General features: G+C 36.9%; 1 protein-coding gene across 4 annotated transcripts in view; it reads right to left on the minus strand.

The window, feature by feature from the left end:
* The window catches only part of Rbbp6 (RB binding protein 6, ubiquitin ligase), a 33,807-nt gene that overhangs the window by 6,280 nt on the left and 5,522 nt on the right, over nucleotides 1-22,005 (minus strand). For 2 of the 4 annotated variants that reach the window (XM_057777004.1, XM_057777003.1), the window contains exons 2-15: nucleotides 21,106-21,205; nucleotides 17,628-17,664; nucleotides 13,131-13,175; nucleotides 11,038-11,126; nucleotides 10,825-10,921; nucleotides 10,336-10,475; nucleotides 8,642-8,755; nucleotides 7,627-7,799; nucleotides 6,570-6,673; nucleotides 6,123-6,460; nucleotides 4,373-4,469; nucleotides 4,169-4,247; nucleotides 4,027-4,081; nucleotides 1,286-1,354 (exon numbers count right to left, since the gene is read on the minus strand). In XM_057777004.1, the coding sequence (XP_057632987.1) occupies nucleotides 1,286-1,354; nucleotides 4,027-4,081; nucleotides 4,169-4,247; nucleotides 4,373-4,469; nucleotides 6,123-6,460; nucleotides 6,570-6,673; nucleotides 7,627-7,799; nucleotides 8,642-8,755; nucleotides 10,336-10,475; nucleotides 10,825-10,921; nucleotides 11,038-11,126; nucleotides 13,131-13,175; nucleotides 17,628-17,664; nucleotides 21,106-21,205 (1,537 nt within the window). The remainder of the gene's footprint in view (nucleotides 1-1,285; nucleotides 1,355-4,026; nucleotides 4,082-4,168; nucleotides 4,248-4,372; nucleotides 4,470-6,122; nucleotides 6,461-6,569; nucleotides 6,674-7,626; nucleotides 7,800-8,641; nucleotides 8,756-10,335; nucleotides 10,476-10,824; nucleotides 10,922-11,037; nucleotides 11,127-13,130; nucleotides 13,176-17,627; nucleotides 17,665-21,105; nucleotides 21,206-22,005) is intronic. The other 2 variants (XM_057777006.1, XM_057777005.1) reach the window with 1 other exon arrangement.

Genomic DNA, 22,005 nt, shown 5'->3' on the forward strand with positions numbered 1-22,005 from the left:
AACGGGGAGCAGTTGGAAATTTTAATTAAAAAATAAAAAAAAAAAAAAAAACTGAAAACACCCATGTTTTCCCTAATAAACAGAAGTAATAGTGCTAAAGTTTCTGAATTATCTCAAAGAATTCAAGTGTGCTTTTGTTAAACTAATGGTTTTTACCCAATGGCCAAATGGTATATAATGGCAGCAGGGAGGCTTTAGACTTAAGTGTGCTCAAAACCATAAATTAATACTTATCACCTCCTTTTAATACAACCTAGTAAAAAAAAAATCAGCTTAACTATCATAAGAGTAGCAATTCTGAATGGAGCAGTATAAGATCAGTAAAAATCTTAACAAATTTGGAAGTCTTTGGACCCTGATTCAAATAACAACCACCATAGTAAAACTTACAGCTTCTTAAATTAATACTGTCAAAGTAAGAAGCCATAACGAATCTCCTGACCTTTTTTTGTAGAAAAAAGGTGAGGAGAGACTGGGAGACAATGAAGCACAATTCTTTTTCCCATCTGGGAGCTGAGCTGAGCTAATTTCATAAGCTGTATTCTGCCATGTACTGGATACAAACCAAATAATCACTGGAAGGATTACAAAGGACAGAGCCTGAAGGGCCAAAGAGGTGGCTTAATGAGTAGGTGGAGCGCTTGCACAAGTGCAAGGAGCTGAGCTCAACCATACAGCACCTACCTAAAAAGTCGTATGTGGCCATGCATACCTACATTTAATCCCAGTGTTGGGAGGGGCAGACAGGGAGAACTGCAGGGGCCTGCTGCCTACCAGTCTAGCTCCAGTTTCAGTGAGCTATCTTTTCTCAAAAGGATAAGGCAGGGAACAATAGAGCAGGGTACCTGACACCCTCCATGGGCCTCTGTAAGCATGCATGCTCACATAAATACCAAAGATGGGAGATATAGAAGTCATCATACTAATTCTAATATTATGTTTTCCTATATTCTCTCCTCTGCTTTCCTCCCCAGACAGGTCTTATTATGTCATCCAGGCTGGCTTCCAACTCACAATCTGCCTGACTTAACCTCCCAAATGCTGGGATTACAGGTGTGTACTACACTTAGCAACAAACAGCTTTTGTAAACATATCTTCAGAATTTATTCTGCACCTGCTGAATAACCATGGGACTATAACCCCACTTCCTAGATTACTTAAGGACAACTTCTAAAGACTTAAGAAAACGAAGGAGAACAAGTGTCTCCTTCTTACCACTTCCATGTTTTACTTCTTTACCCAGTGTGCCATGGGGCTATTTCCCAAGAGTCTTACCATGCTTACCTGTAACAACTTCTTTCCCCTCTTCTAATTTGCTGTGGTGGAGAAACCAGGTACCCAAGCTTGTTGGAACTGTATAAAGGTGTAGAAAGAGGAAAACAGAATTGAATATTTCTCATTAGGTATAATATACAAGCTATCAGCACACATATTTGAGAGTATATTTTAACTGTTTTGAAAATGTTTCCTAATCTTGAACCTTTAAAGTTGTTCCAGAGGAGATCTAAGCAAATAATAGCCTGTATTTTCATTAGCACTCTACAAAGTTACTGGTTAGAAAAGGGCCCTTTAATTGCAAAGCTCTATGTAGGTACTTTACATGCTTGAATAGAATACTTTGAGTGCTACACATTAAAAGATAGAGGCTGAGGAGGAACCTACATGCTCACAGTGCTGTACCCAGTAAATGGATACCAACTCAGGTGTGTCTGTCTCTAGATTTCATGTTCTACTGATATATTCTTCTAACCTCTCATCTGTCTATTTTCTCTATAAGAAATTTGGTTTATGGACTGGAGAGACGGCTCAAACATTAAGAGCACTGGTTACTCTTTCCAGAGGTCCTGAGTTCAACTCTGAGCACCCAAATGGTGGCTCACAGCCATTTGTAATGATATCTGGTGCCCTTTTCTGGCATGCGGACAAACATGCAGGAAGAACACTGTATACATCATAAATAAATAAATCTTAAAAATGGATTCTAGGGCTGGAGAGATGGCTCAGTGGTTAAGAGCATTGCCTGTTCTGCCAAAGGTCCTGAGTTCAATTCCCAGCAACCACATGGTGGCTCACAACCATCTGTAATGAGATCTGGTTCCCTCTTCTGGCCTGCAGACATACAGACAGAATATTGTATACATAATAAATAAATATTTAAAAAAAAATGGATTCTATTTGGGGTTTATCCATCAAACAAAAAGATCAAAGATTTTACGATGTAAGTCTCATAGGAAAAACATTTAATCGCATGTGTATGAGTATTTTTCCTACAGACATATCTGCACATCAGGTACATGCCTGATGGCTTTACAAGTTTCAGAAGACGGCACTGGATCCCCTGGAGCAGAGTTATAGATGGTTGTGGATGCTGGAACCTGAATCCAGGTCCTTTGGAAGACCAAGTACTATTAATCGCCGAGCCACCACTCCAGCCAAAATCTACTGATTTTTAATGCCATAAAGCATTCTATAGACATCAATATTCTTTGTTTGCCAGGGCAGAAAATCACATCCTGGAGATTTTAATAACTACTAACAAGTCAAGAAAACAAAACAAAAAACTCTGTGTGGTAGACAATATTATGATGTTTGCTTACTAAATTGAATTTTTAAAAAAGATTTTATTGGGGGCTGGAGAGATGGCTCAGAGGTTAAGAGCATTGCCTGCTCTTCCAAAGGTCCTGAGTTCAATTCCCGGCAACCACATGGTGGCTCACAACCATCTGTAAAGAGGTCTGGTGCCCTCTTCTGGCCTGCAGACATACACACAGACAGAATATTGTATACATAATAAGTAAATATTTAAAAAAAAATCTTAAATAAAAAAAAAGATTTTATTTATTTATTATGTATATAACAGTCTTCCTCCATGTATGCCTGCAGGCCAGAAGAGGGCGCCAGGTCCTCTGGAAGAACAGTCAATTATCTTAACCACTGAGCCATCTCTCCAGCCTTTAAATTGAATTTTGATCATCTAAACAAGACAGGATAGAGTGGAACCTTTTAGAAAAATTAAAATCTAGAAAACTTAAATATAGGATCAACTTACTAATTTGAGGTCAAGATCCCTATGTTCTAAGGAAGAAAAGGACTTAATAGTATGCTTTGATTTTGGAAAAGAATTACAAGGTGACCTTTGAAACAGGTTTTAACTTTGAACACACAATGTGGATTTCTTTTTTTGAGATTTATGACAATTTGAAAAATTTATAGACAAACCAAGGCAGTCTGGAAATACTGAAAGAATTAAGTAAAGGGTATTATGAATACATTAAATGCTGTTAAAAGTCTATTTTGTTTTTTTAATCACAAACATCTAATCTTATAAAATTAAAACTTTATACAGATTGCACACAGCACCATCCAAGAGAAGTCAAAGATGCAATATACTAGATCAAAACTGGATATAATTAATCAATGTGCACACATAACCTTGGGATTCTACTGTAAGCATTTACCTAAAGCATTGGGCAGTGCTAATAATCTCCATGTGCAGCTTACTTGCTAAACTGTGTAGCATGCATTTCCACCACATACAGTATATGTAAAGAGTCAATCAACTATGCTACTGGGGGATGGTCAGTCAAGAGACTCTAAGTAAAGCTTTGGGAAGTCAAATGTGATGGGCTTTGGGGCAAAGATGCAGGGCAAAGTACTCCCTAGCCTCCTGAATGCTGGGACTGAAAGCATACGCCACCACCACCATCAGGCTGCAATTTAGTATTTCAATAAGCATAGAAGTCCATTAAAGAAGCTATTACTTTAGGGGATCCAATTCCCAGTATATTTCCAATTGTATGAATGCCAGTATGTCTAGCTCCAAGTTTTTCAAGTATAAAATACATTTATTCATTCAGATAATAACTGAACATATAAATGTGAACTGTAACAAAAAGTACACTAATCTAGCATATTTAAAGGAGTTTATAAGAACAATTCAGCAACCTCCTATCTAGTTTTTAGTCTCCACTACATTTTTAGTTCAAAGGCAAGTATCTGAAAGTTATTTTGAGTTATATACTTACTGTTCCCAACCTGGTCGACCACCACCTGGGCGTGCAGCATTTATTCTTACTGGACCTTATAAACAAAAAAGAATAAATGTGAGATTCACCGTCCATTATTTCCTAAAGGGAAAAGGGTCCAAATGAAAATAATGTTACTCACCAGTTGTGGGGATCAACTGTCCATGTAATAATGACTGTCCCAACAAAGATGGAGTTCCAAGGACAGGCACTTGGTAACCCTTTAGGAATAACCACAAAAAAACAGGTATAGGTTTTAAGTTTTACAAATCAAAGCAAAAATCAAATCAAAACAAAACAGCAAAACACCTATTAAAAACTAAATTTTAAAGCCAACAAAATCTACCTTTTCCTCCATAAGAGCAGTAATTGCAATTGAGGAGGCTCCCTTAGAATGTTCTGATGCGAGGGCAGCAGCTGGTAATAATTTATTATCAGAATCCCTAGAAAACAACGTAACAGAAGAGAACGTCACCAGGGAGGATGATAATGAATAAAATGAAACCCATTACTAATGCTGCTTATCAATGTCCTGCATTAAAATGAGTAAACGACAATCTCTGAGATAGGTCAAAGGACAGGCTCTAAAACTCTGTACATTACACCTGGGCAAGTGAGATGCTTTAGTAGTTTTTGTAGTGAAAAAAAAAAAAAAAATTGGGCTGGAGAGGTGGCTCAGAGCACTGACTGCTTTTCCAAAGGTCCTGAGTTCAATTCCCAGCAACTACATGGTGGCTCACAGCCATGTGTAATGAGATCTGGTGCCCTTACCTGGCCAGCAAGCATACGGACAGACAGAACACTGTATTCATAATAAATAAATACATCTTTAAAAAAAAATTTTGCATGGAAGCCTAACTGGTTGATCAGATCCTACAAGATGGCACTAGAGAACCAAGTCCTTACAGCTGTTTTCTTTCTGTACACACATGGTTGAGGCAGCTAGACTTAAAAAGAAAAATTTGCCCGAAGAAATATACAATGATAGAAAATAAGTGCAAACATTTAAGACTTCAAAATAAGAAAGTAAAGAGGGCACTTAATGTCTTTATGGGAGGACAATACTCTAAGAGAATTCTCTATATTGCCTTATTTCCTTTACTGATGAAATGAAGAACCGTGGTATGCCTTATAGATGGAAAGGTTTTACCCTTAAGATTATCTTTCAGTATGTATGAATCAGGACCTGGCATCTATGTTGTAATAAAACTTGGTTGAAGCCGGGCGGTGGTGGCGCACGCCTTTAATCCCAGCACTCGGGAGGCAGAGGCAGGCGGATCTCTGTGAGTTCGAGACCAGCCTGGTCTACAAGAGCTAGTTCCAGGATAGGCTCCAAAACCACAGAGAAACCCTGTCTCGAAAAAAAACAAAAAAAACAAAACAAAACAAAAAAAAAACTTGGTTGACTTTTAAGAGACTGCATGTGTCAGTAGACCACAAAGTCCTAGGTTGCTTTCAGAAGGTGACATATCATCAATTTATTCTTTTTTTCTTTTTCTTGCTTTTGGTCGTTCAAGACAGGGTTTGTCTGTGTAGCCTTGGCTGTTCTGGAATTCACTCTGTAGATCAGGCTAGCCTCAAACTCTAGATTCACCTGCCTCTGCCTCCTCAATGCTGGGGTTGAAAGTATGTGTCACCACCATCAGGCTGCAAATTTGGTATTTCAATAAGCATAGAAGTCCATTAAAGAAGCTATTACTTTAGGGGATGGAAAGATGGCTCAGTGGCTAAGAAAATCAGCTGTTGTTCTGGAGGCCCAGGTTTGATTCCCAGCACCCACATAATATACTCAAAATTATCTGTAACTACATTCTAGGGCACCACATACCCCATTTTACCACTGCAGAAACAGACATACATGCAGGTAAAACATTCATACACATGAAATGAAATTGAAAAATTAGAAAAATAAAACAAAACAAAACCCCTGAACTTTAATCCTAGTAACCAGGAGGCACCCAGAGGCAAATCTTTATGAATTTAGGGGCCAACAGTGGATCTTACACGATTTCAAAGGTAAGACCCTATTTCAAAAACTATCAAGAAAACCTGCACTACTGACCTCATTTGTCTTCAATAATAAGATACAGACTTACCGAAAAGGAACATCTGACTTTTCAGAATGAACTGATATAGACACTGTTGCAGTTATATCAGGTACTGGAGCTGGGGCAGAAGATGGATTTCCAGGCACAGAAGGAGTCAAGGAAGACGGATTTGAACTTAATGAGGATATAGAGGGAGTTGGGTGAGCTGAGGAAGACGTCACTGGAATCATCAGAGGATCCTGCTGTCTTGATATTGGAGATCTCATCAGAGGCTGCAGGTTCCGCTGAATGAGTGGTCTTGGTGGTGGTATTGGGGGAGGGGGTGGAGGTAACTGTTTTCGTAGTCTTTTTGTATAGCCAGTTTCATTTTTGAAGTTATTAACAGCCTACAGACACCAAGCATAAAAATGTCAAGTATGTAATATCATTCATTTAAATGGGTTCAATCAGTGAAAATGCTAATGATACTTTTGTGTAAAAAGATACAAATGCTACCTGTCGTAAAAACTTGTTGGCAATTAAAGCATCAGGAGAAACATCGTTCTGATGACATGTTGGACACGTATGTTCATCTGATTCCAGGAGTGCTGTCCTAATACCTATGTATGATAAGATGTTAAGCATGAGGTGGCACTGTAGGAACTTGATGTTCACATAACGAATTAAAGACAACCTATACCACTCAGGGCTAAACTATGAGACTCTTGTCTCAAATACAACAAACAAACAAACAAAAAGCAACTTAGTGGAAGCCAGAGAGCAGGGTCTGATCCTATAAACTAGAGTTACAGATGATTGTGAACTGCCACATGGGTGCCGGAACCTGAAGCCAGGGTCCACTGGAACATTAGGCAGTGCTTTTAACACCCATCTCTCCAGTCCTAAACTAGCCTGAACTCAGTTATCCATCTGCCTCTATCTCCCAAGTGCTTGAGTTAAAAGCATGTGCCATCATGCCCAGACCGCTAACAAATGTTTAGAGACAGAAAATGCATTATCAAATACCAATCCTTATTTAGCTAGTAATGAAAATATTGTACAAACAAAACTTCTAGAAAAGAGTAATAAACATTTTATATGCTTTTAGAGTCTTTGAAATGGCTTAACAAGAACTGGGCATTAAAAAACAAAACAAAGTAAAACTAAATGGTGCTAGAGACACGGCTTAGTGGTTAAGATCACTTACTTTTTACAGAGGACTAGGGTTGTTTCCAGTACCTACACAGCAGCTTAAGGTTGCCTCTAATTCCAGTTCCAGGGTATTCAATACCCTCTTCTGACCTCCAAGGTCACCAAGCACATACACATACGTGAAAGCAAAGCAATCATACATGCATACGTAAAACCCAAGAGTCTTGTTTAAAAAGTAATGATAGAAAGTCAGGGAGGATATTAAATTCAGACCCAGCTTAAGATCAAAAAATAAATAAGTAAATGAACAAAGGCCCCATAGACCATTATTAAAAATAACCAACTATCCACCCAAACTACCACCTCACAATTTACCAAGCAAATACATTCTGACATCTCTAAAAGTATCCCAGCCTCTTACATTCATCACAGTAGCTGTTTCCACAGCAGGGAATGACAACGGCATCAGTCATAATGTCCTTGCAGATGAGGCACAAGAGCTCATCTGGGATAGGATCGTCTTCTTCTGAAGATGATGATGGTTCCTCTGGTAAGAAGGGTGGCTTCTCTTTCTTCCCGATTGCATAGGCCTCTCTGTAAAAGATAGTTTCCACATTTTAGGATTGCCAAAAGGCAGAGTAGTCAAATGCTTTATGCTCAGCATACTATATCATAACAAAACATGTAACTTCAGGACAATACACTGAATTTAGACAAACATGTCTTCAATGTATGGAGGCAGTTATACCTATCCTCCACAGACATAAATCAGAACTACAATAAGTAAACAAAAGTAAAGAAACACTTTAAAAGCAAATAAAGGATCTCAGAACCTTAACTCTAGAACTAAAGGCCAGAGGTAAAACAACATGTTAAGATGCCAGAATGTCCTATGTAAGAGTCAGATAGACAGAATTTGAACTTGGCGAATACCCTTAATCACAATTTTTCTTTAACCAGATGTTTCTTTAAAAAAACAAAAAACAAAAAAAAACAGAAACCGGTAACAAAAGTGTCTCCCATACTCCAGCATTCTGTCACACCCATGCAGACACTGATGGGAACTTATCTATAACCAAGGTCATCAGAATAGGTAACCAATGACCTGCCTGTAACTACTTTAAAGATTAATCTACTTGTCAATTAAACATGACTTAATGATTAGAATGCGTCAAACAAACATGAGAGAACGTATCATTATACAATTTTTTTGTCGAAATGAATTTTTCAGGAATGGTAAACGCTAAATACATCTAAAAACATACAAAAATCATTCTCAGATTTGCCTCTACTGTTCCATAAGCCCCCACTTCCCTATGCTCAGACAAAGCTGTAAACCATAGGAATTCTTAAGAGAAAATCTGTTTCATTTAGGAACAGGATGTGCTCATCTCAAGGCTGAAATGAAATAGTCTCAGCTGGATGGAGAAGGGTACCTTAGGTGTGTTATTTGTGTTGCAGCTGCTCCATAGACATCACCACGATTCCACAAATAAGTATCAATTTGCTTATGCCCCATTGTTCCCAATTTGTGAAAGAGGAGTCTCCCACTGCCCAAGAGAAAAGAAAAAAGGGAAAAAACAAAAAACAGGGAGGGGAAGAGAACAGGATAGAAAAAGAAACAGAAGAAGAGTCTGAGTTGCTTATCAGTGGTGTTAGTGGAGAGGGTGAATGTTTTCTTTAAAATATTAGGGCTCCCATCTCTCCCCAGTATGGACTGTGCATCTGACACAAATGAGCTTTTCTCCCCCAGGACTCAAAAGCAATGAATTATTAGTTAGGGCTCACAGGTGATGTTAACTTTATCGACACAAATTTCTACTCACTAAGAACTTTTACGTAATATAGATGAAGCAGTCTGCTCTTAAATTGACTGCAAACAATCAATTCCAATTTATAATTGTTCCATAGCATTTATGAAATGTCTCTGGATTAGCTACAGCATACGATGAACCAGAAAAACGCAGGATGGTGGCTGATGGAAGCAGAGGGGTGAAGCAGAGCATGTGAGCAGGGCTGGAGTGGAGGGAGCATCAGTTCTCTGCTAACCAACTACATACTAAAATGTACATCCCTAACTACATCCTTTCAACACTAACCCTACATGCTGCTTCAAAATTCGTGCAAGAAGCTGGGGAACTCACCTGCCCCTGAGAAAATGGACAACTGGCCTCGAAAACTGGTTTTGGTCAAAGAATGTTCTAGATCTCAACCTGGCAATCTTTTGGAAAGCTAGCTTTAAAATATATAATCAGAATCTTACCACAGTTTCTAAATAAAAACTAGAGATTCAGGGCAGAGAACCAGGAATCCTAGCCTAGAGGAACACTTACAACATACTTATGCATGTTTCTACTGTAGGAGATAAATAAATAAGCACCACTGGGTGTTGGTGGTGCCAGCCTTTAATCCCAGCATTTGGGAGGCAGAGGCAGGTGGACCTCTGTGAGTTCGAGGCCCGCCTGGTCTACAAGAGCTAGTTCCAGGACAGGCTTCAAAGCTACAGAAAAAAAACCTTGCCTCAAAAAAAAACAACAAAACAAAACAAAACAAAACAGAAACACCCAAAAAACCCATCCACCCCACCCCAACCCACTGTGACATTTTAGAGCTAGCCGGGCAGAACTGAACTAATAGTGGTTTGTAAAATAAGCTCTACTTTAGACCAAAGATAATGTAATGTATCTAAACCTACCCAAAAATCCTCAGTATTTCATTTATGTCTGGCATTTAAATTTGCCTTGGTATATTGCTGCACCTGTATTCTTAAACATATGTTTCTCAAAATGGTTACGTGTTTTATTCACTTAGGAAATGAAAATAGCATATATAAGATAATGTGGGAACATGTATGTGAATGAGGAAGAAAGGAATGACAGAAAGAAAGAATTAGAAGACACAAGGGAAGTGGCACTCACTAATGACAAAAATCCCCAAATTCATTTAAATTTGCAAAAATGGAGCAGACTGCAGCCTCTCAGAATTAACACAGAAATGTAACATGTGGAAATGAACAATTCTGGAATGGAAAATTCCCAAGGAATACAAGTAGCCAAGTTACAAGCCCAAGACTGAAACCCTACACCCTGGGACTGCCTGGTCCCCAGGTCAGCCTGACCTGCATACTCACGCATCTATAGTTGGGATTGCGTATTTCCCAGTGTTCGTAAGCATTGCACCTTTCATGTTAGGGTCTTTCACTTCCATCATAAAACTTCGAGGAATTCCAGTGCTCTTTTTGATTCTAGGGCCAGACTCAAAGTTCTTATCCTGGTTGGAAGGGAGAGAAAAACAGAACAGCCTTCTTTAGTAATGCCTGCACACCTCCTGCAACACTCATCACTGACTACTTACTACTTGTGATACTTTCCACACAGGAACTCATTTAATTCCCAGAATCAGCTATGTGAACTATGGACTAATTACCACTTCAGAGAAAACCAGACTTAGAAACAAGCAACATGCTCTATTCAACAAGACAGCCAAGACTTGGGGCCTGGCAACCTATACCCCAAAAGCTGTGCTCATCTGCCATTTTAATGGAGATTTTACCATGGCAAATATGGCTAAGAAATAATTTGAAGAAAAACTAGATGTATCAGTTTCTACATGAACTTACCCCGTTTGTTGGGCAATTCTTAATATAATGACCAGGTTTACCACAACGGAAACAGGTATAAGATGGAGGTGGTGGGCCTAGAGGTTTCTTCATGTAACTGAAAAGGAAAAAGAACCAATATGTAAACAAAAACTTAAGAAAAACAATGTTTCTAATTGTGGGGGCAAACATACCCCAAAATTTGTATTAGCATAAAAATACTTATGAACTTACTTGATTGGGTCGTATTCATGGCCAGATTGCGACATCATTGCTTTAATTTTATCTTCCTCAGAAGCATTGGCTTCAGCCAGATTGGCAGTCTGTTTAACAGGTAATTATTTGACACACACATTAGAAACACATTAAGACCACACAGCAAAGACAACACACTCATCCTACACAGAGCAACATCTAAATGAGCTTGTGCTTTAATACACACATAACTGCAGAAGCACTGGGAATTCTTACAGTACTCTATGTCTAGGAGAGCTTGGGAGGCTGAGGAAGTCCTTCTGGGAGCACTCAGACCTTAGACCTTGTCTGTACCTTACATTAGGATCTACATGCATGATTGTTCAAGGAACTTAAAGGCCAGGTGATACTAAATTAATTAAAAGAGAAACACCGATTTTGTCAAATCTTTAAAAAATTCCAAGTGTCCCAGCACTGAGATTACTGTTTACATTTAGAACTTGGAAGGCAGGGGTTGGGTAAATGATAGCATTACTACACACAAGTCAGAAGGCTGTTTGCCTAGTGGTGTCAGTTTTTAGTTAGTTCAAAGGTATGCTTTTAAAATTTAAACCCCAGATAAATTTTATGAACTTAATAACCTAACAGTCTAGATATAAACAGGGTCTAAGGGAGTGATTTTCTAATAACCTGGACCTTGCACCTCTAATATCCATGCACATCGGTCACTCACTGAGTTTCATTTTTACATTCATCCACAAAACAAGCAACCAGTTTTAACACTTTATTGCAATTTTATGTACAAAAAATGCTTAACATTAACAGAGCTTGGAACAGTAACATTTACAGAAAACTGATTACAGATGTTTAAGAACTAATTTGTTTGAACCCAAATATTATATTTTACAAATAGATTTAAAAAAAGTTCCCAGACTTCCAAAACTTCCCAAATCTTCCCAGCAAGTAACAATGGTAGAAACAGACCAGAACTCAAATTTGGTCCTTACAGTACATAAGAATAAACAGTATATACTATAAGCTGCCAAAGATGTGAACTCTATGCTAAACCACTTTGCATTAGAAAATAATAAAATAGGATGGTTCATCCACTTTGCTCAGGATCATTAATTTTAGTGTTCTGTTTTCTTAAGACTAGAGCTTAAGTAGCAACTAATTTGTTAACAGGACATCTTTTAAGGATACATCTAGGAAATGGACACACCCACAACAAAGCCACGGACAAAATAGGGACAGCACTACGTATAAGCCTTCTCATTTTCATTTCTATTGGCTGTTAAATTAGACTTTACATTTCTGATAGTAGCAAAAGACTTTTGGGAAGCTGAACAGCTTCCTTCTGAGCCCTGAAGCCAGCCTGCTCTGTTCTAAAAACACAATCTGCAATCTAAAATACTGTGTAAAAAAAAAAAAATCCATCACTAGTGCTTTCCCAAACAGAAGATACACATTTTTGAGAATAAAAGCAAGCAACCTTGTCAAACAACATGGTATACACAGTAATTTCAAGGTAACAATTTGGCCCTCTGCCAAAATCATACACACTCATATTCCTGCAAACAGCTTTATAAGTATACACTTAACACAATTCACGTAGTCTGTGTTCAAACAAATTAGGTTGTTTAAAATTTTTCTGATTCAGACAGACTACAAGTCTAAAGCATAAGGAAACAACTGTATCACATTTAAAATATTGACCTTGGTGGGATCAATTCAAAATTTCAAAAATTAACCACACAATCGTCCATGTAAAGGAAATCTTCTGTTTTGGCTATTTTAAAGAAGTCCACATAATTCACAGCCAAAACCAGGGAATTCCTCCAGAATTGTGTTAGTTCCCAGTGTCTAATTAAACAGAATTGTGTAAGGGGGAAAACGGTTAAGTGTAGCTTCCTGTGTTTCTTCAGTCTTGAAGACGAACATTATGCAGGGGCGCTGACCAAGTTAATCCCCTATCTTCTCAGAACGGCAACTACTCTTTACAGGGCAGTCACTGTATGTACGATACATTCACAAAACATATCCTCCCCCCCACCTTAAAACAGTACTGTGTCACATTTTAAAAATGTTAGACTTATATTGTCAAGAATATATATATATATATATATATATACCTTTGTAAGCTGGGCCAGAGAAATAGATGCAGAAGAGTCATCAATCTGTTCATAAAAAATTAAACACACATTCAAGTTCCACACTGAAAAAATCTGAAAGTGATTATTTAGCCCCTAAAGTCACTTAATGTTAAACTACTGGGCATTTTCTTACTTTTCTAAAGTAATATTTTGTTTGAAGCCTGAAATATGCTCAAGCTATTTTATCTTTTGTGTATACTTCATACCCAGTTATAAAGGCTACAAGATGTATGGGAGGCCTTACTGCAGTGAAAAATGAGAGGGTAGAAAATTCCTCTACTGAAGAGCGGTGACTTAGTACTACATTGTGAGTCCCATGTTTCTCAATGGTCTCTAAATATGATAATGCTCACAACAATGCACACTGGAAGTGAGAATTAAAAAACAATTTTTCCTAATGCCATTAAACAACACTGTAAAAACAAGCAGCTCTTTAGGCCTCAGATAATGGCTGTAAATAAACTTAAAAGCTCCCAGGCAATTCCTAGTGTTTTCCTTTTTGAACATCAACTTCTCAGTCTATTTTCCCATCCAAAGAATATAGCTCCACTTGTCAAGAAGCCACAGGTTTCCTTATCAAGGCAGACTGCTAAGCAATGTCACCCCAAAACCAAAACCAAGAAAAATAAATTAAAAAAATAAAGAAAAAAAGAAAAAGAAAAAAAGAAAAAAATCAGAAAAGGTAACCTGGGAAAGAGTCAAAGAGCTGTCAAACACAGTGATGGATCTTAATATTTGGAGAAAAGTCACTTTAACCAAACAGGGCGAGGATATATTAAGGACAAAAAAGAGCTTTTAAAAACGTATTATATGTTAACCTTTTTTAAGCTTTTTCACTTGATCCCATTAAATGATTTAGTTTTTAAAAAGATGCTTATCTGCACATTTTTAGTAACCAGCTTCTCAACAAGCTTTCTCTAAAGCTCCTTAGATCCCTATTCATCATTACAGTGTTTTGTATCATACTGGTCAGAATTCTTTGGAACGGAAGGCCTTCAAGTAGGCTATCTGGCAAAGAAAATGTTTTCAAATATCCTTCTAAAACTTCTGCAAACAAAAAGTGAAATGCAACAAGTTTCTAACGAAATTGCCAACATTATATCCACTATAAAAAAATTCAATAAATACAAGAATTACATTTGCTAAATTTAAGACACATCTTACTAGCCATGGTGGTACCTGCATATGATGCTGAAGCAGGAGGACCACAGGTTTGAGAGCCGGGCTAGACAGTGGGTTTGAGGTCAGCATGACCTCTGTAGCAAGACTGTTTCATAAAAATAAATCTTACAAATATCTTAGGTTTAGTCTGATGGGTACAATTACGGGAATGTTTAGTTAGACAGATGTATGATTATTTGTTCCACACATAAGGACAGCAGAGTTCATCGTGTGCTAAGCCCATATTTCTAATGTGTAACCACTAACGTGTAAGACAGACCTCTCCTGCTTAGCTCTTAAGAATTTTGTAAGGACTAATCAAAAGAAGCAGAAAAAAGAAATTAGGAAAAAATATAAATATTCTTATCCAGAAGGAAGTCTAACCCATTCAGGTTTATTTTTAAAAGAGCTACATTTTAAATCACCAGGAATTACTGTAACATAGGTGACAAAGGTCTGACTAAACAGTTGCTAACCCAATCAAATCCACCCTGTAACTAACGCTGTCACTTTGTTTGCTTTCCTCCACTTCTTTTATCATGGACTTGAGTTTAAAGTGGTTTCCCACAAATTACATTGTAATTACGGTTTTCCCCACCAAATAAATAATCTCTATATTATCTAAAGACTTTACAATCTAAGAGGTCAAATTTACAAAAAATTTAGAAAAGTATCCAATTTTACATACAGCAGGTATTAAGAGACAAGTAAAAATATCAAGAAAGAATGGCTAAAAAACGATTAGGAATCTATATTTCCGAAACCATCATAAAAAGTAACTTCTCTGTAAAATACTGTAAAACCTGCCATATTTAAAAATGATGTGTACTACAGATATCACTAAGATTAGCCCTCCCTCCTCTCTTATTTTCTTCTGCAAGCACCTGAAACTAAAAGAACCGTACGATGTAATCCCAATGTTAGCAAGAGCATCTAGCTTTGCAGTACCAGTCCAACATGGAAGAATGACTAAAAGCTTAAGGGAATAAATAGTCATCTTTGATCAGACTTGGCTTAAATTACCAAAAATGCACTGGTATAATGGTGGTCCACACCTGTTTACCAGCACTTGAGAGGCTGAGGCCGGAGGACTGCCATGAGTTCAAAGCTGGCCTTGGCTAAAAAAAGAGCAAGTACCAGACCAGCTAGAGTTGTTACACAGCAGGACCTTGATGTCTTCAAAAACAAAAAGCAAAAAACAAAAAATTCCAAAAACCAAGCTGCACAAGACGGTCTAAGACAGCAATCCAAAACATGGGATGTGAGGAAAAACATAAGCATTCAGGGGCAGTCTCCCATACAGAGGTAGTCTGAGCTATGAGATCCCCATCTCAAAATACAAAACCAAAATGTATATAGACATACTTTACATAATCAGAATTTTAAAATTTTGCCCAGGGTCTCTATTGCGCTTGTTAATGTGTATAGCCAAACCATCCATTCCTAAGTTATGAATACTAATTAGTCAGGGAAAATGTTTCTGTGATCCTAAATGTCAACAAACCATCCAAGCAAATAAAAGATAGAGACAACAGATTATGTTATGTCTCCATCTCACTTAATTCTACCTAAAAATTAAAACTGTTTAAAGCACTAAAAAGAAGAGAAATCTGAATAAGCTTACAATAAATTTCTTATAAATGTAATACAGACATGCCAGGGAACACACAAGGCTAAAAGAATGTTAACTTTATTTATGAACATGTGATTTGTGTTTATACACATGCTAATAAACAAAAAGGAAATTATTGTCTTCAAGAAATAAAACTTCATCTGAATTAATTTTAAATACTATATAAAAATAGTTTGTACAAATGTGTTACATTTACTACTACAGTCACCAGGACAGTTTTTCTAATTTGTGCTAGCATTTGGATACATAAAAATCAGTTTTAAACCAATCACCAGCAAAACAGAAACTTGGACAGTTTTACAGCATTATGCTTTAAAAAACAAAAACCCCAAAAACAAAAAAATAAAACCCAAAAACAAATGCCCTCCCCCACACCCAAAAAACAACCCATATATCCAAATATGGGGAAAAATCCCCCAAACACTGACTTTTTATCTTTGAATCACTGTATTTAGACAGGAACTAAAGGCTATACACTTTAGAGAACAAGTTCAAAGTTGATATATTCTACTTATCATGTTTAAGATCCAATGATCCAAGGTTAGTGAAATGCCTCATACACAAATATCGGCAGTATTTAAAAAAGAATAAAATGAAACAGCAAGCAATACCCCTGATTTCTAAATGAAAATTTCAAATACTGTGTTTTTGTGTACAAGTATTCAGCCTAAGCAGTAAAATGTTTAGAGAACCATCAAGTTACAGAACCCAGTTAAGATAGCCCTGTGTTCTGAGGCACCGTCCCACAATTTACAAGTGATGCTTTTATTTATAAGCTCAAAGCCAAAAGAGTGTCACACTACAGGTTACACTGTAGTCATAAAAAGATGTTATCCCAGTTACCGGGATTTGCTTTTGATAAGATACAGCTTCTGATACTATGTAACTAATGGAGCAGTTTAGCATTTTATGAGAGGGAAACATTCCAATTAGAATAAACTAGCTTGTTATGAACTGCATAAAACCATTAAAATCATTGGCATGTTTCTGCACTCTGGGTGGTGGAGATCAAATTTCAGTCTGTACTGTATGGTACAAAAGTACACAAAGGACAGGAGCTCACAGGTGCCAAATAAAGCAACATTGACTAATAAGGCTGCATCCAAAGCCTCTCAAAAGCTCTTTTCTGAATGTGTTTGAACTTGGAGAAAGGGCCAATCAATAATGTAAGTTCGCATGTTGCTAATCCATTTTTGAAAGCCATCAATCAGGCAGGAAAAAAGCCCTAGTAAACTAAGTGAAACAACGTGAAAATGGCAAAATATACACTCCAAACAACTTTTTTTATTGCAAGAAACAAAAAGCACAAAACAGCCTGTACATACATACAAAATACTAACTAATAGACAGACAGATGTAGAACATGTTGTCATGTTCTTCAGTGTTAAACCTACACCATCTAAAAAGAATCATACATTACTATACACCACAGTGTCATACAGGGAAAATGCTATCATATTTAATATGAAACAGTTTAAAAAGGCACCAATTAGCCATTTCTACAGAGTAACTACAAATTATGCCACATATATCCATATTCAACTGAACTGTCATCAAAATACAATTTATTATTTACAGTGTGTGCTACGGTCAGTTGGGTATTCTAAATGATTTACTTCACTGAAAACATTATAAAGGTAAAAACAATTGTGTAGAAAAAGGGTGATTGTGTTTTTACATACTGCTTTTGTAGTTCCCATCACTGGTTCAGTTCGACTTCTAAAAAATAAAATAGAAACAGATACTAACATTAGCTATTTATGAATTTCACGTACATGTTTGTGTGTGTATATTTTTTTAGACGCATTTAGCCTAGACCAGCCTTGAAGTCACTCTATACAGTCAAGGCCAATCCTCTTGATTTTCCTCCCCATGTGCTAGAATAGTATGTCTGCATCACCATGCATAACTAACAATATTAATACACATCTCTAATTTTAGGTCTATAAGAATACAATTTTCTTTTGATACAAAACTTTAATATAATCAATTTCTAATACAATGAGCAAGTAACTGATAACTATTTGTCATTACTAAATAGTTTAAGATACATTCCTAGCTTCTAAAACAATTCCACATTGAGGCATTCTAAAATAGAGACATTATTTATATCATTTCTGAAAAGGTACTGCATTTATAAACTTTGTGGTTTACTTATAATGGACTGAGTAAGTATTTCCTCCTCCTTTTTTGGTAAATCTAGATATAAATTTCTACATATCCAATTTCTTAAGCAGAACAGCGCCAGTAACATTTTTGACAGACTGCTCTATCTGCTGTGCTCAAAAACTAGCTTTCAAATCCAGATAAAACAGGCTCATGATTATAATTTAAAAAATATATTAAAGCCAAGCAGTGGTGGCACATGCCTTTAATTCCAGCACTCAGGAGGCAGAGGCAAGCAGATCTCTGTGAATTCCAGGCCAGTCTGGACATAGTGAATTTCAGGACAGTCAGGGCTGTATAGACAGCTTGTTTCAAATTCCAAACAAATCAAAATAATAACCAATTTACTGAACAAAATTTAAGGTCTCTAGAAGATACAACAAAATATGAAATATTTTAAAATCCATTTTATACTTGTGTATAACTGGACAAATTGTTGCTAAAACATAAACAAACCCAAAATTTCTTTCGTCTTGATAGACTGAAGGGGGACCAGAACTGAAGTACTAAGAATAGGCTTTTTAATGTCTAAATTTTACTGTAGAGAAAATACTAGACAGTACTTAAAAGGAATTTTTAAATTCATGTGTTTTCTGAACTACTGACAATAATAACTTGAACTTTCTAATAATTTCTCAAACTGAGAAGTACTTTGAGGCAAACATAAACAGAAATCTTACATATAATAAGCAATTTTGTATGAAGCAAACTTAACATGTCCATGAACTTCAAATATCCTTTTCTCAAGAGTTTCTGAATATCAAAAAAAAAAAATCTAGAGATGAAATATCTGATATTTGTTTCATTTATCACTGTGTGTGTGTGTGTTTTTCTGAGACAGTATTATAAAGCCCTGGTATATACCATACCAGATTAGCCTATGTAGATCCACTCACTTTTGCTTCCTGTGCGCTGGGATTAAGGCATGTGCCACCACACCCTACTTGATACAAGTCTTTAAAAAGCAAATAGTAATGTAATTTCATGCTAAAACAAAAAATAATTCTACTCATGTATTACAGTTCTGCTGTCGATATAAAACTTCTCAGATAACCATGCCCAGTGAAGACCTGTAATTTCAACTCTCAGGAGGCTGAGGCAGCAGGGTATCAAGTTCAAGGCCACTGGGTCTATGGAGTAGGTTCCACCACCAGCCCAAACTTAACAGAATTCTGTCTTCAAATACTAAAATAAGGAAGAGGGCCAGGCGGTGGTGGCACACGCCTTTGATCCCTGCATTTGGGAGGCAGAGGCAGGCGGATCTCTGTGAGTTCGAGACCAGCCTGGTTTACAAGAGCTAGTTCCAGGACAGGCTCCAAAACCACAGAAAAACCCTGTCTCGAAAAACCAAAAATAAATAAATAAAATAAAATAAGGAAGAGGTCTATGGATGGACATCAGTGGTAGAGTGTTTGCCTAACATGAGCAAAGGACTAGGTTTAATCCTCAGCATTGCATAAATACTAAAGAAAAATTGTTAGGAATATAGTTTTGTCTCTTTTTTAATAAAGAGAGGCTCTCAACTATTCTCAAAGATTGCCATAATTTTAATAACAGATATTCATCCTATGCCAAGAACTATTTAATTCCTAATACATCCTACAAGCTGGAGAGACAGTTATCACCAGGTATTTATAGGGGACTGGATATAGGATTTGCACTCCCACCCACTGTGGATACCAAAAAGATGCTCAAGTCATTTACAGAAAACAGCATGCACTTTTATATAAACTGTGCAATATTCTATACCTTAAATCATCTCCAGATTTAAGAAAATGTGATATATAAGCAATTATGACTCTACTGCTCTGCACTTACTGCAGACACAGCGTAGCATGATGGAAAAAAATCCAGAGACAAGATATTGGGGTTCAACCTGAAGGTCAGAAAAGCAAAACAGCCAGCCACTGGCTCTTACCTCTACCTCAGTCCGAAATGGCATTCCTGCCTCCAGGAATCTCAGAATGAGACTGTGTGAGAGCTGCCCACTACCTAGTCTTATATTTCTCTCAAGGGCTGGGATTAAAGGCGTGCACCACTACTGCCTGGTGTGGCTACTGGGAATAAAGGTGTGTGTATCACCATCGCCTGGGTCTGTAAGGCTGACCAGTGTGGTTCTTTTACTCTCTGATCTTCAGACAAGCTTTATTTATTAAAATATAAATGAAATATCAGACTTCCCCTTTTTGTCTAAAATAAAAGGCTGTAACTAATATAAGAAAAACTATATACAATAAGTACAATGACCATATACAATACAGGCAATAAATACATCAATAAGGTCTAGTCCATTTGCATTTGACAGAGAAAATACTCTGTACTCTGTATCTATCCTAAAATAATAAAGCTTGCTTGAAATCAGAGAGTAAAATAGCTGCACTGGTCAGCCTTACAGACGAGGCAGTGGTAACCATTATCCCATTAGGCACACTAGTTTGCCATAAAAACTGGGTGTAGTGGTGCACACCTTTAATCCCAGCAATAGAGAGGAAGTTTAGACGGGAGGAGGCAGCTCCCAGACAGTCTCATTCTAAGGATTTCTGGAGGCACGATCTCCATTTTAGACTCAGGTAGAGATAAGAGCCAGTGGCTGTCTGTTTTGCTTCTTTGATCTTCAGGCAAGCTTTATTTATTAAAATACAAATGAAATATCACAACACAGAATAGTTCTGACAACTGTGCCAGTTACACTCATAATCCTGCTGTAGAGAAATCCTAAAACAGACAATTTATCCAAAATGAGATGAAATCAAATGAGCCTGATTCATAATGGCCATTGAACTAAAGACTCGTATTGATAAAAAGCTTATTTTGGCATTACTTAATATTCATGATGCTGCCAGGGGGGAAATTAAAAAAAAAAAAGGTAACTAAAAAATTCCTATTACAGTTTTCATAATTAGCACGATAAAATTTTAGTGTTAAGATAAATATTTTGAAACCTTTTTTAAAAAGTCTACTTCGGTAAATGCATAAGCTTTTATAAATACTCACATAACATATGTCTTGCTTGTGGACTTAACACCTCCAATAGGAATCCTTCTGACAATTACAGATGAATTTTTAGGAATTAGCGCATTATCATCAGTGTATTCTGTAAACAAAGAGTCAAATTTCTGTTTAGGGATTTGACTAAGTACTCAGGAATGAGAAAACTTCAAAAATCAGCTTTATGGGAAGTGAGCTTTCAGTACAATAATACCAAAATCCATGTCCTTTGCATTTAGGTTACTAGTATTGTAAGAAGAAATATCCCAGTCCTCTGTGGGTTCCTTCAAAGGATAGAGTTAGCTATGTCTTGGCTCTAGGACCTCCTCTACTTTCTGAAACTCATAGTCTCATAAGACTATGCTGCTTCCCAGCTCATTTAACCAAGAAATGCTTGAAAAGGAAACAATGGGGTTATCTGATTCCTAGTCCCTAAGCATGAGCTACGTATTATGATCCATGTTCTTATGCAGCATATTACTAGAAAACACAGGTTATACATGAAATTATGTTGATTTTTAAAATAAAAGAATGGAGAATGAGCATTATTTTGGAGAGAATATTGTTTTAAACAAAGCCTCTCGGAAGAACTGTATTTGTAAGTGAAAAGCCAGACAGACAGACCAAAAAAACCTAAATGAATATTTACTCAGGGTGAACAATGTAAGGGAAACAAATGACACAAAGATGACTATAGCGCTGATGAAAATTACAGACTTACATAAAATAAGGTGGGAAAGTATAAGCCATATGCTGATTTATACTTTGTTTCTATGTACAAAAAAAAATTACTAATGTATTGTATGTGAGGTGATGACAATTTATGTCATAAAATGACTTGCTCTGGAATCAGCAAGGGAGATGAACTAAACAGAAACAGGGTGAGTCATAAAGAAGGCTGCTTCA

Source organism: Chionomys nivalis, chromosome 8 (genome assembly GCF_950005125.1).
Source record: "Chionomys nivalis chromosome 8, mChiNiv1.1, whole genome shotgun sequence".
NCBI lineage: Eukaryota > Metazoa > Chordata > Mammalia > Rodentia > Cricetidae > Chionomys > Chionomys nivalis.